Source organism: Nyctibius grandis, chromosome 1 (genome assembly GCF_013368605.1).
Source record: "Nyctibius grandis isolate bNycGra1 chromosome 1, bNycGra1.pri, whole genome shotgun sequence".
NCBI classification, from domain to species: Eukaryota; Metazoa; Chordata; class Aves; order Nyctibiiformes; family Nyctibiidae; genus Nyctibius; species Nyctibius grandis.
The window spans coordinates 1,617,223-1,632,124 of record NC_090658.1 but is presented as its reverse complement, the minus strand read 5'-3'; the positions used below and the strand labels follow the sequence as shown (position 1 = coordinate 1,632,124).

At 37.8% G+C, this 14,902-nt stretch overlaps 1 protein-coding gene across 6 annotated transcripts in view; it reads right to left on the bottom strand.

Moving 5' to 3' along the window:
- EML6 (EMAP like 6) overlaps positions 1-13,967 on the bottom strand; it is a 112,867-nt gene extending 98,900 nt beyond the window's left edge. For all 6 annotated transcript variants that reach the window (XM_068402347.1, XM_068402355.1, XM_068402338.1 and 3 more), the window contains exon 1: positions 13,771-13,967. In XM_068402347.1, coding sequence (XP_068258448.1) covers positions 13,771-13,967 — 197 coding nt within the window. The remainder of the gene's footprint in view (positions 1-13,770) is intronic.
- Positions 13,968-14,902: the final 935 nt, after the last annotated feature.

Genomic DNA, 14,902 nt, shown 5'->3' with positions numbered 1-14,902 from the left:
TTCATACCAAACTAAACGACAAGGTAGAAGAACATTTAGCTCTAGGCAGGAGGGAGTCCCATAGATTGAAAATGAAAAATAACGGATACCGCAGGGAAAATGTGAAATGCAATCCACGGTGTACAGAGCACATTCAGAATAATTCCATCAAAGAACTATTTAATACAGCAAGAAACAGTGCATTCTAAAGAGCTGTCGCATTCAACAGCAGTGTATTCATGCTTGATTTAATCTGCCTCTGTTGAAAAACACAACACCATGTTTATTCCTAATTTAAATTATCTTATGACCCATCACCAGGTCTAACCGTTACTGAAATATAACTGTAAAATTATATTTGAATTTACACTGCTCTCAGCTCTCTTACAGAAAAATCCTATTATATCTCACATGATGCCAACTCTCAGAGAAAAATACTATGTATTCAGATTTAATATATTCTCACCCCAAACCTAGTACTCCCATTTATACAGCTTGAAGACTTGTTTTGAACTCGGTCTAACCAGTCTACTTCCAGAACAGCGGAGGCCACATGCAGATAGAGTCAGTGCTGTCACTGCTAGCAAACACATGAAGAGCAAAGTAGCACGTAGACAGTTAAACCAGGAGTCCTGACATACACCAGGACTCTGGGCGTCTCTTCCAATTGTTACGTTCCTCACTGACAGTGTCTAATTTGAATGACATCTCATGCTGATGGTTTAAAGAGATGAGCTTCATCATCAGTATCAAAATCACGCAATTCAGAGCTAGGTTCAACGTCCACTGAATCACAGAAATTTGTGATTAAAAGTTTCAGCACAGTTACGTTAGTAAATTGTAAAGATTTCGGAAAAGTGTAAAGATTTTTAGATTTCTCGTGTTAGTAATTTACACTTGAAGTTGTACATCTTAGTTCCCTTAACATCATGCCATGATTAATCACAGCATACAAATAAGCCCTGGAAGTCCAATTATTTTCTAGAAATTTTAGATGTTGAAGATTAATTTACTTCCAAACTTTTTAAATGATGCATCTGTGTTAACAGAGCAATTCATATGTTAGCACATAAGGTAGTGCCCACAGAGCCATCGTGATAGCTGAAAAGCAAATTATGTCTGTGGTAACTGCAGAAAGATAAGAGAAATAGCAAAGAATGAAGATGGAGTTTGGAAATTTAGCATGTGCTTTGAATCAGATATCTTCTCTTCTGTGCTGGCTACAAAATGGATAGGAAAAAACGCATGAAGTGAAATCTTCCAGTAGCTCTACTTAAGGTTATTTCAGGCAACCAGCTTAGAAGAGGTTTGAATTGTCAAAGGAGAACTGTTTCTAGGCAGGCAACTGAATTAACTTAAGCTCCTGACTGTAGTTTCTCAAGCAGCACCTACACCAGATAACTGAAAGAAACCATGTAAACCCTTGCCATGCTGTTCAAAGCCCACAGGCTAAGTGCACAACCTGACTCGATATTAACTTACCTTGAGTTAAGCAATGTTGACAAGATTGCTTTATAGTTGCTTAAAAATGAATTGTTATAAAATGTAAATACAGTAAGTTTCAAATAAGAAGTAATGCCATGCAGTTAAATTGATATTTTACATGAGCAACAGCAGATAAAAGTTTCACTATTAAATTGCTGAGGAACGCGAGTGTCATTGGAAGTGTTCATTAATCTTCATGTTCTGGTGAATGACTGCTCACACATTTTGAAGAGATACTCAGAAACCTCTTCAGCTTATTTTTTCTTCAGTAGAACCGGCTGCACTAAGCACTGTCATAATGTAGCACCCTTTGATTATTCATAACACATGTATCTTCTCATGCAGTATACAGTTATTAATTATCCATATAGTTATTAATTTTACCTGTGTTTTATTGGATGTGCAGCCAGCCACAGACACAAATACGAAAGAGCAGGTGGTGTAAAGTTATTACACTACCAAAATCCATGAAATGCTGTATTTGAGAGAGATTACAGTTATCCAAAGAATGCCTTTTAAACTTTTTTTTGGTGAGACTAATACCAGCAGTTATATAAACAAACATGGAATTATGACTTTTAATGTTTTTATGTAAGCACTATGACTCATTCTCTGGCCTATTATTATTTCTCTTTTTCTCTTGACTTCTTAGCAAACTAGTCAAAGCAGAGATTCTGAACCTGGAGTTGTGCTTTCTGTGAAACCCCAGAGAGCAGGTCTCACCGGAGACCTTTGTGCCGTGTTTTCGGTTCAGTGCTGCAGTGGAGACTGAAGAGTTTCACGCAATTATGTAACTGCCTGGCAGCATGTCGTTCCAGGCAGTTATAATCTGGTTTACTGCTTGTCTTTTTCTAATACTCTGGTTTTTCTCTAGCTTACGGTATCATGGATGTTACAGGGGTTTTTTCCTTCTACATCAGAGTAGGAGAGAAAGCAGGCTTCATACCACAACTGCCAGGTTCATCCGAAGAATAACATATATCTTCCTCTTCATACCGTCTTTTCCATTTACTGCTGCCTCACTAGACAAAGCATTGCCCTCTCCCCTTACACAGAGAAAGTGGGTCTGGCTAATAGCTCATACGGCACTTGGAGGCTAAAACTGCACAGAACATTTGAGCATAAACCCAGTTTAAGATCAAGGGAGTGCTGTTTCAATAAAATGAGCTGATCAACTGCATTCAGTTTGGTTAGCAGACTCCCAGATTTAACCATATGAGGGCAGACAGCCAGGAGTGTGGAATAGCAATGGACCTAATTGTGTGCAGGGACGTAAAGAAACAGGCCTCTGCTTTATTGATTTAAAATATTAATTAGTTTCAGAGCTTTAAAAAACACAAGCTTTTAAAGTAGATCTCACGTGTCCTTGTATACAGTTCAGATATCTACTTGCTTTTCTATTCTCTTACAGGTTTCCTGAGCAAAATATCCTCTCTCCATGAAGGACTTTTGAGAATGAAACCGCATCCATGCTAGATGCCTGTTATAAAAGGACATATCATACCTAATTCTTCAGTATAAACCTAACCTTTTTTGAGAAAACTATTAGTGTTCTGCCAGGGAGGACCTACATTTATGAAATGTAATTTTAAAAAGGATATAAGGATAATTTAAAAGGATAAAAGAAGAATTTTTAAAAGGCAGTAAGTCATTTTAGGTCACTATACAGACTAGGACATTAGTCATAAGAGAAACATTTTAGTAGTGACAGTGATTTCATTAGCAGTTCATCTTCAGCTAAAATATAATTTAAGCAGCACTGCACAAGAGCAGCTAAGTAGCTTGCAATCTATAAGCTATAGAAATATCAGAATAGTCCAAAAACTGTATAGTAGTGACATAAACTTGTGATATAAAGTCAACAGGGATATAAATTTGCTGCTTAATTAAACAGAATGCAACTACTCCTTCCAATAATTAAAATCTCCCTTTTAATTGACTGGGTAAAATTCCAGATACAGCCCAATACATTTTGCTCTCAGCAAAAAAAACGGAAAACATCATGTTTTGATCCCATTCTATCTTTAGATAGAATTTGAGGAATTTAATTAAATGCAAATTTCGTTAAACTGTCAGTATCTGGAGTTCATCATATCAAAACTCTTTAACACCTCAGTTTTTCTTAAAACAATATTTACTCTCTGTGTATGTGTGTGCTCACAGATGCTTAATTACTGTCTTAATTTTGTCCTTCACTTTACAGGGATTTTTGATGGAGATCCCTGAACGTTTTCTCATCTTATTTCTATTTCTGAGTTGGTAATTTCACTCAACCAGAAATATTAGCATGTATGGTAATAAAAAAACCTAATTAGCTAAACGAATTTAGGATTACTATCCTTAGCTTAGAAAGGTGTATGTAAGTTTTAAAGACCTACTGAAATCTACCTTACCAAGGAATAAAGTACTTTCACGGATCCATTGTATAACTTCAAACTAGAGGCTATGAAGGATAATTGCATGGATTAATCTAGTCATCTACATTCAACGGCTATAGTTATATAGCGAGGATTAAACTAAACTACCTTTTTTCATCTATTTCTCAAAATACATTTTATAGCAGAAATGTAAAAGCTTTCACTCTTTTAGCTGGATTCAAAGTAATGATTTACCACCACCAATAATAAATACATGTATCTTATACACCATGATTCTTTCTTAAGATTTTCTGTCACAATATGAATGCCAAATTTTCATTTGAAATTAATTTGAAATATTTATTTTCATTTGAGATCTGTGATGTAATTTACATACATAATTCTATATGCAAAGAGACCCATATCCAAAAGCCATATTTCCCTCTCCCAGTTTTAATTAAATTCTGCATAGCATGACATGTGGTATAGAAAACAATTCATTAAATGAAGCAGTACGGGAAACTTAATAGAGAGAAAGTGTCATGCATAAAAGAAAAAAAGCATAGTGACATTTCTTTAACACCATTATTTAACAACATGAAACACCCAAAAATCTTCTCAAGTCTCAAAGAGCAAAAATTTTCATATCCTGAGCTCATTTCCAATAATCTTAATCTTCTAAAAATATCCAGGAAGGCTCTGAGCAAGCTTTTGGATAAGTAACCTTTCCACCACAATAAATGTCATGTCTATGTTAAACTTTAGTTCACAACCCACTTCTGTTTCTTCCAGGGGGCTATATTCAAGCAGATGCATCTGGCAGGTTCCCTGAAACAGCATTACCTGAACAAGTTCTGATAAAATCTGTTGTGAAAACATACCACTTAAGTAGCATGTGTACCTATTACTAGGTAACAAAGTTCTTTGTTGTGCATTTTAAAAAATATATATTTAATGAATTATTACTTGTTTACCCAATTCACCAAACAGCAAAGAGAACTCTCTGGCAAAAGGCACTTACATTATTCACCTCTTGGGCAGGAGGGATTGCATTATAAACAGTCTTACAAGGAACACAGCACAGAACTGCCCATCCCAAAGGCAGCTCGTCAAACTGAGATGGTTACATCTAATTCCCACGTATAAACAAACAAACTTTTGCAGCCTGACAAGCAAAAATTTTAAAATAGCTCTTTCAGCAAAAGACAGCTTTCGTAATGACTCAATATAATACCCTTTTGGACATTTGTGGCCTCCTCCTGTTGCCACATATTTAAAAAAACAATGCAAACCTCTAGAAGCAGTGGAGCCAGCCATATGCAGTAATCATTGTGTGTGCATAAGACCTTGGACCAGGAGCATAATTGCATATTACAAACTTGTCTTACAGCTGCTAATAGAAAGTGCAGTTTCACTGAACAGCATTTCAATAAGCATTTAAAATAATAAGTAATTTCTAAACAGATGAGAAAGTAAACTCAGAATCCTAGAGGAATCAGGAATCTGCCACAGACCTACTGCTAAAATCTTGTTTAAGTGCAGCCATACTGTTACACATTCAACACCACTGTAAACAGGGCCAAAGAGTTGGTCCTATCAGCGTAACTTGTCACATATACGTAATCATCCTTCTCATATTCTGCCAGACAGAAGGCTGAAGAGACAGCTCAACTTTTAACTAATCAGAGATTCCAGCATTTGGAGAACTAAGCCAAAAGTTCCTTTAGGTACCTTACGAATAATGTTCAAAAGCTAGAGATATGAAAGAAAAAATTAGGGAAATCTACATTTAACTTATGTTTTCTGGTCAGACAGAAGCTATCTGTGACTAACCTTTTGTTAAATATGTTTTAAAATACACAGAAGAACAAGTATGGTCTGACTAGTCAGGGTGAAAGGAAAAGATGCTCTAACCTTAATTGCAAGTAGAGCTGTAATAAACCGAAGGTGTATTTTATTGTCTTTTTTTACTGCAGTTAACTTAATCATTTCTACAATAAACAACATTTATTTGTAAAAAATAAAAAAAGAAAATAGGGAAATATCACACCGTATCCTGAATTCTTCAGAAGTTCAGCTCATCTTGCCTGTACTGTTACAAATACCCTTATTTTGTAATTAATATTTGCAAGCAATAAGTTACTACTAAAGACAGAATAAGAGTAAATGACACTTGCAATTTTTATCCCTGCCTATGGAAGACAATTTCTGAGGACGAGGAAGCAGAATTTTGTGTAAATGCCCACCCAACTTTCATGTAGGATTATCCCTTGAACATTCAGGTCTGCTAAAAATAATGAAGGCATTCAAAATTCCCGATAAAATTTCAGTGAAATCTTTTGTAACAAGGAGTGTTAGGCAACCAAAGTAAAGGGGTTGCTATCTCTCTCAGAGTATAGTTTATTTCATATCCTATTTTTACTACTGTAGTTTCAGTGTATTCCAATCCATCTGTCACAAAAGAACAGATTTCAATGCCAGCATCAACAGAAATTATATCAATAAGACATAGTGTACCGAAGTTCATTATACTGTTCAGACTGTTTAAAGAAACTCGATGTATTTTATATTAAAACCACATTACTACACGCAAAATACCTCAGCGATAATTCTGAAATACAAATGCGTAGAGCAACACAACACACATCGAAATTTGGACTCAACAAACCCATCTCTGACTGTTGAGTCGATTCTCTAGGCTGTTAGTCGTGTCTGGCAAGTGCAAAAAGCTCAAGAGGTTGCACAAGCAAATGTACACCCCAGAACATCAGCACTATGCAAAGTCACACAAATAACACCACCTCTTTGTTTCGTTTGAGTAACGCATCATTATTAAGTTGTCCTTAACAACCTGCACAATTTTGTTTAGAATGTAAGGCAGAAATGATGTGAAAACTAAACCAATAATTTGTATTTCCAGGATATTTGCAGAATGCATATAACCCTTTCCCTGCAATACCAATGACCCCAGACAAAAGCACTGTGATGTTCTTCCCTGGACACATCCAACGTCGCTGAAGATGCAGTAGGGTTGAATGACGTTTCCTTTAGAGATCTCTCCAGTTGGTTCATCACGTCAGTCTTCAAGACAGACACAAACATACGGTCTACACTTGGCCTTAAGTTCAGGCCTACCTAAAGCTTTGGAGGTCTCACTCCAAGTCCGTTATAAATACCACCTCTAAAGAATTTAAATTCAACACGTCTGTTAGACACAACCTCCAGACAGCTAAATGTTCCTGGGGTAGAAACGCATCTCATGAAAAACAAGCTGCTGTTCCAAAGAAGAGTCTTTAACTGGTGAAAAAAGTAGGCATTTTTGCTGTTTACCAAGGTTCCTAAAAAACTGAGCAGCAGGCAAGTGACCTGAAAACTGTTCCAGCAGTTTGTCCTTCTACAGAGATACATCACAAGTATTGTTACAAATATTGCTGCAGTTCCTTCTCAGCCAAGAATTTATTTAAGAAAAAAAAAACAACAAAACAACAATCAGTCTTCCTCACACTGAAAATCCTGTTTCTATTCCTAAATAGATCCTATGGCAAAGGAGCTTTCTTCTGCCATACAGTACAAAATAAAACACTCTCTCTTGCATTTTCACCAAGGGAAGTGCAGGCTTTGTGTCCTTGGGGAAAAGGCCAAAGCACGGACTACACCAGCTTACACCTTCCTGTCTGAAAAGTCTCAGCTGCCAGTTCGTGTGGTGAAAATGTTGGAAGGACATTTGTAGCCCCTACCAGACACAACTCTTTCTTGAGATACCCAGCTATCAGCAAGTTATCATGGGCAAAAGTATGAATTTTTAATACTAATTGCTGAAATACACATTATTTTTCCATTAAGTGTTAAAAGAAAGATGTGATTCTTCCTCCAAAAACCTAATCAAGACTTAGAAGAAAGAAAATAACTATCTGGAAAGTGCCTGGATAAATCTATGTGACATCCATTTAGTCAGTAAGAAGGACAGGAACAATAGTTCATGGAGGTTCTCTCTGCTGTCCTACGAGACGCAGTTTATAAACTTCTGTAAAAATTAGGATTTGTATACTTTAGCAGGAAGTTTTATAGTAGGAAAGAGTAATATAAAACTGTCTCATCCTTTTAATTAAAAAGATAATTTGAATTAGGGTTACTCATATCCAAGCATTTTCCATGAGTTTTCGTCTTGTTAAACAGCGATTACACACCACTACCTGATGATTCCTAGCCATCTTAAATCAAATTGAAAGAAAATAAAACAAGTAAAAGAGTTGCAGAGAATTAATGCAGAAAAAATGTAAAAAAAAAAAATAAGCTTAGTTTAATTTTTTTAAATTTAAGATACTGTAAGCAGTGGGGAAAAGAAAGGTAAAACAATGCGACAGAGAGATCTAACTGCAAAATTCCAATATAAGACTAATGCATTCCAACACCTTCATTTTTAATAAGCTGGATACTCAGTTCTGTGTGATAATGAGTTGCTTCACACAAATCCAATACAAAATGTAATATACTAGCTGATATAGACTTAGACACTTGTCTTTTTTTTTCAGCTGTGAAAAGATAAAACCATAATAAAGATCCAGACATTTTCTACAGAGGAATACAAGTGCTTCCTATTTTGTTGGAAATGTTTATTTCTTTTCCATTTTGAAAATGAGTTAAATCAATCTGATGATTTAAACGCTCAAAACTCCACTTATGGTTTTTAATAATAAACACCTTTTCACTTGTCCAAACAAGCAACTGAGCTGTGACTGGACAAGCAATAAATCTTATTTATTCTTCTACTACCATATCTGACATACCACTGGGCTGTATGCAGGATGGTCTGTTTAAATACTGTAGTGAAATGACAGCCGTTCTCATAGATGTATTGCTACAAACGGCTACTGAGTTTCTCTGCATTTTTAACTGATCTCTGTATTTTTAAAATCACGTTCAAAAAGGTACCCTAACTATGTATTCCAATGTCTAATGCATTAATATAGATATTTAAGAAACAAAGGTTTATATCAACTCATGCTCTGGTAAAGACTTAAAAGCTAAATGCAGCACAGCAATCAAGCTGAGCAAAAAGAGTGGCCACCACAACTTCATGAAATAAATGGCATTTTCCCCCTTTTTTTTGAGATTGAGAGCAAAAGAAGCAATAAGCTCATTAAATGAGTTTTTATGGGGGATTAATTTCTTTAATAAAAAACTCCTTTAACAACCTACTGTCTCAAAACATTTCCCAAAGTACATTAGTAAACATGGATCTCAGATTCTGCCTCACCCTTGCTGTTCCAAAGCCGTGTCTTTCAAGTTTTAACGGCTTTGCACAGGAACTTGGCACAGCGTTCACACAAGAAACAGGTCTGGAGTTTCTGTCATTGAAAATATCGGATGGCTTCATTGCTACTTTGCTCTCTTTTAGGTCACTACATTTTAGCAGTCCTGCACGTGCACCTTCTGGGACTAAAGTCAAGGTTTAGCACAAGCTACAGACAGTAAAGTCTCCCATGCACTTGTGATAAGAAACAACCACAGTAACTTGAACCTCATTCTATAGCAAACGTGTGCTGTCACTTACCATCCAAATGGTGGCAACTAAACATAAATCTAAAGTATTTTAGATCCCTTCACTTAAGCACCACCCTATAAACAGAAATATTATTATAATACATAATTTTATATAAAAATATTAAAGTACAAGTTAGCTATTTGAACTCTGAGAGTTTGATTTGCATACCTCTGCCACCAATTTACTTACTCCAAAATAATATTTACTACAGTCAAGAACATATGACATTGTTTCAAGCATCACATTTCTTTTTTTCCCAGAAAAGAAAACGTGCAGTCATGTTCCAGTACACACCCTGTCTCCTGAAACTATCACTCTAAAGACCAAACCAGGCCTCCAGTCACTCGCAGCCCAGTAAATCTCATCACCACTGGCACACACGCATTTTTAATCTCAATCTGTCAGCACAGTGGAACACACACACCAGCATACTTACAGCAATATTCTGATAAATCCGACATTGCTAGTACATTGTAAGCAGCCTTACGTAAACAACATGCTGTGGTATCCATAGACAACAGGCTGGCTTTCCAGGTACCGTGCCCAGGCAGCAAACGCTGCAGAGAGACCTGAGGAAGGGAGCAGTCTCTAGTGACACTCTGCCTCACAAGTGCCTTGCTTGAAGGCAACTGGAATGCAAAATGTGCTTTTGTAAATGCAGAATACTACAACACATCAGATAACACAGAAAACGGGGGGGGTACAAAAAGTGCAGGTGAAGTCTTCAATATGATGTCAAAGGTGTTCGCTCAGGAAGTTTTGACATTCAGGAAAACTGTTCAATACTGCAGAAATTCTTGGAAATACAAGAACAGGGAAACAACAACTTTATTACTACACCACCAGAAAAATTTCCCAGAGTTAAGAACCTCTGTTTACAAATGAATTATGTAACAACAAATAAAATCAATTGTATTTTAAATTATAATGAGAAGTATCTCAACTGCTTATGCTTTTATTGTTACTGTTTTCTGTGGCAAGATTTTTTGGCTTTCACGCGCACAAATTGCAGAAAAATTATAGGACAGAACTGCCTCCATTCAACATTTCATCAAGAGAAAAAAGAGGAGTGATCTAATTGCTTGCTGTTATACAAGTAATGCACAGTACAAAAGTACAACCCCCTTCTGTTCCTTTGAAAGTGTTCAATTACTGTCAAAACTAATGCTCCAGTCTTGCAAGTGGTTACACTAAACATAAATCCTACACTTGTAGGAATTTCATTGAAGGCGGTGACGCTGCGCGAATCGCAAGATTCCCATTAATGCGTTAACTAACAGCCACTACAATGAGCTGCTGCAAAAGGCCACTTTTAAATTACTCAAGGAGGAAAACAATTCCCATATGTTAATAGTACAGCTTCTGGAACCTAATCCTGCAAAACACAAATGACTGAATTCAATGAAAATCAGTCACATGTGTAACGATATGTCTACATGACACTTTCTACATTAGAACGTTGCAATAATTTTATAATGACAGCACATATTAATCAATAGTATTAACTATTCCACAATTAAATAACACGCAAGAAGAACTCTGTTGTAAGACTGGAAGTAATAAAAAAAAATCCCAGAGTACTTTAGGTAAGAAGGAGAGCTCAGGAGGTCACCCAGTCCAACCCTTCCACAAAGCAGGGCTCACTTCAAAGTTAAATCAGGTAGTTCAGGACCTCACCTCATCATGAATTTAAGAGGAAGAGCTAGGAAGCACAGCACCTTGCAGTGGCTTTGCACAGAAGACACAACACTTCAGAGCTCACTTGTTCATGCTCTGAACATCTACCTTATTAGCTGAGTGCAGTACCTTAGTTCCTTATACAAACAGAACTTCATTTGCAAATATGAATCTTGGCAAAAATGGCATTTCTCCATTAATCCAATAGAGTCCAGTCTACTTTAGCCCAAACTAAATTATGTCCAGCTGCATTATCTTGACACAAAGCAAGAGGCAGGACTATTAAACTCGTGAAAACACATTAAACATACACTTTTCAACATGTGACCTTTTCACCAAGGACAAATATCCACTTTCACGATTTTCCAAAATCTGCAAGTTTTATTTTTTTAAATCATTTTTCAAACCTCTGTAGAAATTACAACCTGTTGGACTGCAAACGTATGCACTGCTGTTTAGAAGCTGGTCTCAGGCAAGTAAATACCAATAAAACCAGAAAAATTGGGTAAGTACCTTCATCCCATTCACCTCAATTGGATGGTAGCTGTGAAGCCTAAAATGTAAGAAATTAAATTCCTGCATTTATTAGCCATATCAGTGATAACCACACAAGGAACCATCTACTTAAAAGTACTTACAATGATGAGATATTACATCAATAAGGATGGCAAAGTGCATAAAGAGCAAAGGCAGCAACCACCACCAGGTGCAAACAATAGAATATTCTGCAGCATTTTGGAGATTCTCTACTGCCTTAAACCCCACGTGACAGCAACTTTTCTTGGCCACTAAAAGCAGAAATTAACTGTTATTTGGGTCCTGCTCATGTTTTCTGGACCCGAATGTTTCATCCTTTGTTGAAAATATAGTCGTCCTACAGAATTCTGATCTTGTTGAAGATAAGAAACAAAACTCATGTTTCTAAAGCATTAGTTGGACATAGAGCAAGTCCCTCCAAACACCTGCTAGCTTGAACAGGTGGCTGCTCGTTTTCTTTAAAGAGCAGAACAGGCGGAGGCAGCATCAAAGTGCAAATACCAGACACTCACATTCTTTCTGTTCCCATTGTACATTCCAAATGTCACACTGCCAAAAGCAGTCTCCTCATATGAGATGTCTTAAAATAAAAGGCATGAAAGTTGTACAATACAATTGGTTTGGGGAGGGAGGTTTTGTCAAGTATAATAATCGAGGCATTTTTTCTTCAGCTGATGGAATATTGGAAAAAAAAAAAGAAGAAGAAAAAAAAAGAGAACCAAAGCATGACTGTCCAACCAAAACCCAAACACAATCTCGATAGGTAGTTGTGTCTTGACAAATTATATTTCTTACATTTAATGAGAATTCAAACATAAACTCAGAAATATACAGCTCTCTGCATGGATTACACTTCATATTCCATAGAGTATCAAAACTTATGTCCATACAACAAGGAAAATTTTAATTTCATGATAGTGCAGATGCATCTAAAATACTCATTCTTCTCGGCAGGATCTGACAGCCAAGTGTCTACAACAGCCCTTTGGAACTGATAATACCTTTGAAACTAGAATAAACTTTTATGCACACCCACCATATTTCATGGAATGCTACTGCTTTAATACATTGTAAAGGGGAGGAGAAGATACACAGCAGGATACACAGCAGCCAGAAGCTCTCACTGGGAAAAGCAGATGGTTTTCTGTAAACCCGGCTCCAGAATGATTATGAGACGATGATGTGATTCTGCTACTGAGTGTCAAAACTCTGACTTCAGCAGATGTTTCCACAGTACTACTGCACCATGAGTCACCTGGGGCTATTCTGGTTTCACATCATCAAGAAAATGCTTCATTCATGCTGAATTAGGTGAAGAGGGAGGGCAGCAGTTAGCTCTGCTCAAAGGAGTGTCATTACCATGCAACAGCCTTCATAAGGATATTCTAGGTTCAGATTTCTATCATAAAGTAGTAGAGACAACATCAATTTTCTGTTTTACTGATGTAAATTTCTGTATTTTGGACAGATTTTTTTAAAAGGCTACCTTGAAGTCAGTAACCACATTTTTATTGTGTTATTTTGTGAGATGCAGTAAAATTAATATTTCTGTAAGACTAAGCCCACTTCTTCGATAGTATTTTAAAGAACGAGACAAAAATATTGGTCAGACCAGGAGCAAGACCTGTGCTTCTGTAGCCATCTTGCACCAGCCCACTTGGCATTTTTTGGCTGGAGTACAAAAGCTAAACTTGATTTTGAGTGAAATTTTACAGATGATACAAAAGAAAAGATTAGTTTAACCTACGTGCCAGATTTATGGCACTCTTGTACAGGGATTCGCTGAAAGCTACACCTGCCTTCTCTAAGACATCCGAATCGGTGAGCTGGGGTCCCAGCACTGGAAAGATTAAGGTGCTGGATCCATGATTTTGCAACACTAAGATCTTCCTAGTGCATTTCTGTACTGAAAAGAAGTGCTTTGCTTTTGCTGCAGCGCAATAGAAAAACTTACCTTCTCTCTTATTATAGCAACATTCTGAAGCTTTGCTACAAAAATAATAATAATCAACAGCATCTAGAAACCCAGCTTTCCCCTAGACTGCTGGTAACAAATCTAAGCTGCTTTAGAACGACAGGTACATGCTGAGCTGTGAGAAGCGAGGAGGGGGTATTCCACCAGCCCTATATTCTCCTCCCTTCCCTTTAAACCCCACCCCACCCCCCCACCAGAAAAGTCAGCCCCCTTACCTGATAATATCATCGTTGTGCCCGAGGAAGAATTTCTGGCTGTGCTCTCTGGTGTTATAGACCACGCCGACTCCAGCCACGAAGTAAACCACCTCTTTGCCCGCCGTGTAGTACAGGTTGTTGCGGCACTGGTGACCCCTGTACCCGTAAACCCACTCCAGACGGAGCTGGCATCTAGGAGCTGTCCGATCCGCCATGATAACCAATCCCCTCTCCCCACAAGCACACACAGAACCGAGCGCTGCCCCTCCTTCCCTTAACTCCTTCCCCCTTTAAAACGTTAGCGGTCCCTGCCCAGCTGCCGAAGCTTCAGGTGGCACTTTCGAGCGACGATCTTAAACGCAAAACGCATTCGCGGCTCAGGTCTGCTGCCGCCGCTCTTACCGCTGCGCTGCCACCATAATCTGCTGCTGCCGCTACCCAGGACGAGCAGCTGCCGCTTCCCCGCCGCTGCGCGACCCAGGCAACTTCTTGGGGGAGAAGGGAGATCACAAAAACACACCTACATCAGCAGCAGAAGGGGCTTTTTTTTTTTTTTCCGAAGGCAAAGTAACTTCTGTGCGTCACCACCACCTGCCAAAGGCTCCCTGCTGCATCTCCCGTATTGCACCGTCTTGGCTTCCTGCAAAAAGCTTCCTGGGTGCTCTTCTTCGTAAGAGCTCTGTCTTTGGGTCAAAACTGAAAGGCAGAAAAAACAAAACCCCTATTTTTCAATTGCAGAATGCACGTGTATTTAAAATGCAAAGGCACTACTTTGGTGGGGGGGGGAGCACTGGGTCTGTGCTGTGGCAGTTCTGAGTGGTCTTGGGTCTTTTAAACCTTTTCAGCAGGATCCAATGCCCTGAGTCTTCCTATGAGATACCACCAAAAGAGAGGATTCGCATACAACATCCAGCATAAATATGGCAATATTACCCCATCTTTCCTTATCCCCGCCAGCAACCCAAAGCTCCCTCCTTTTGGAGTCTACAGCAAGTATTTAATTAAAACAATTTTATGTTCCCATTTTTCAGTCGCTAAACATTCCAGTTTGCCATGAAGTGTGTGTGTGGGGGGGTTGTGTTTTTATCTACTGTCATCCTTTGGAATGATATTCCCAAGGAACACATTTCTTTGCTTGTCTTCTGCTTTT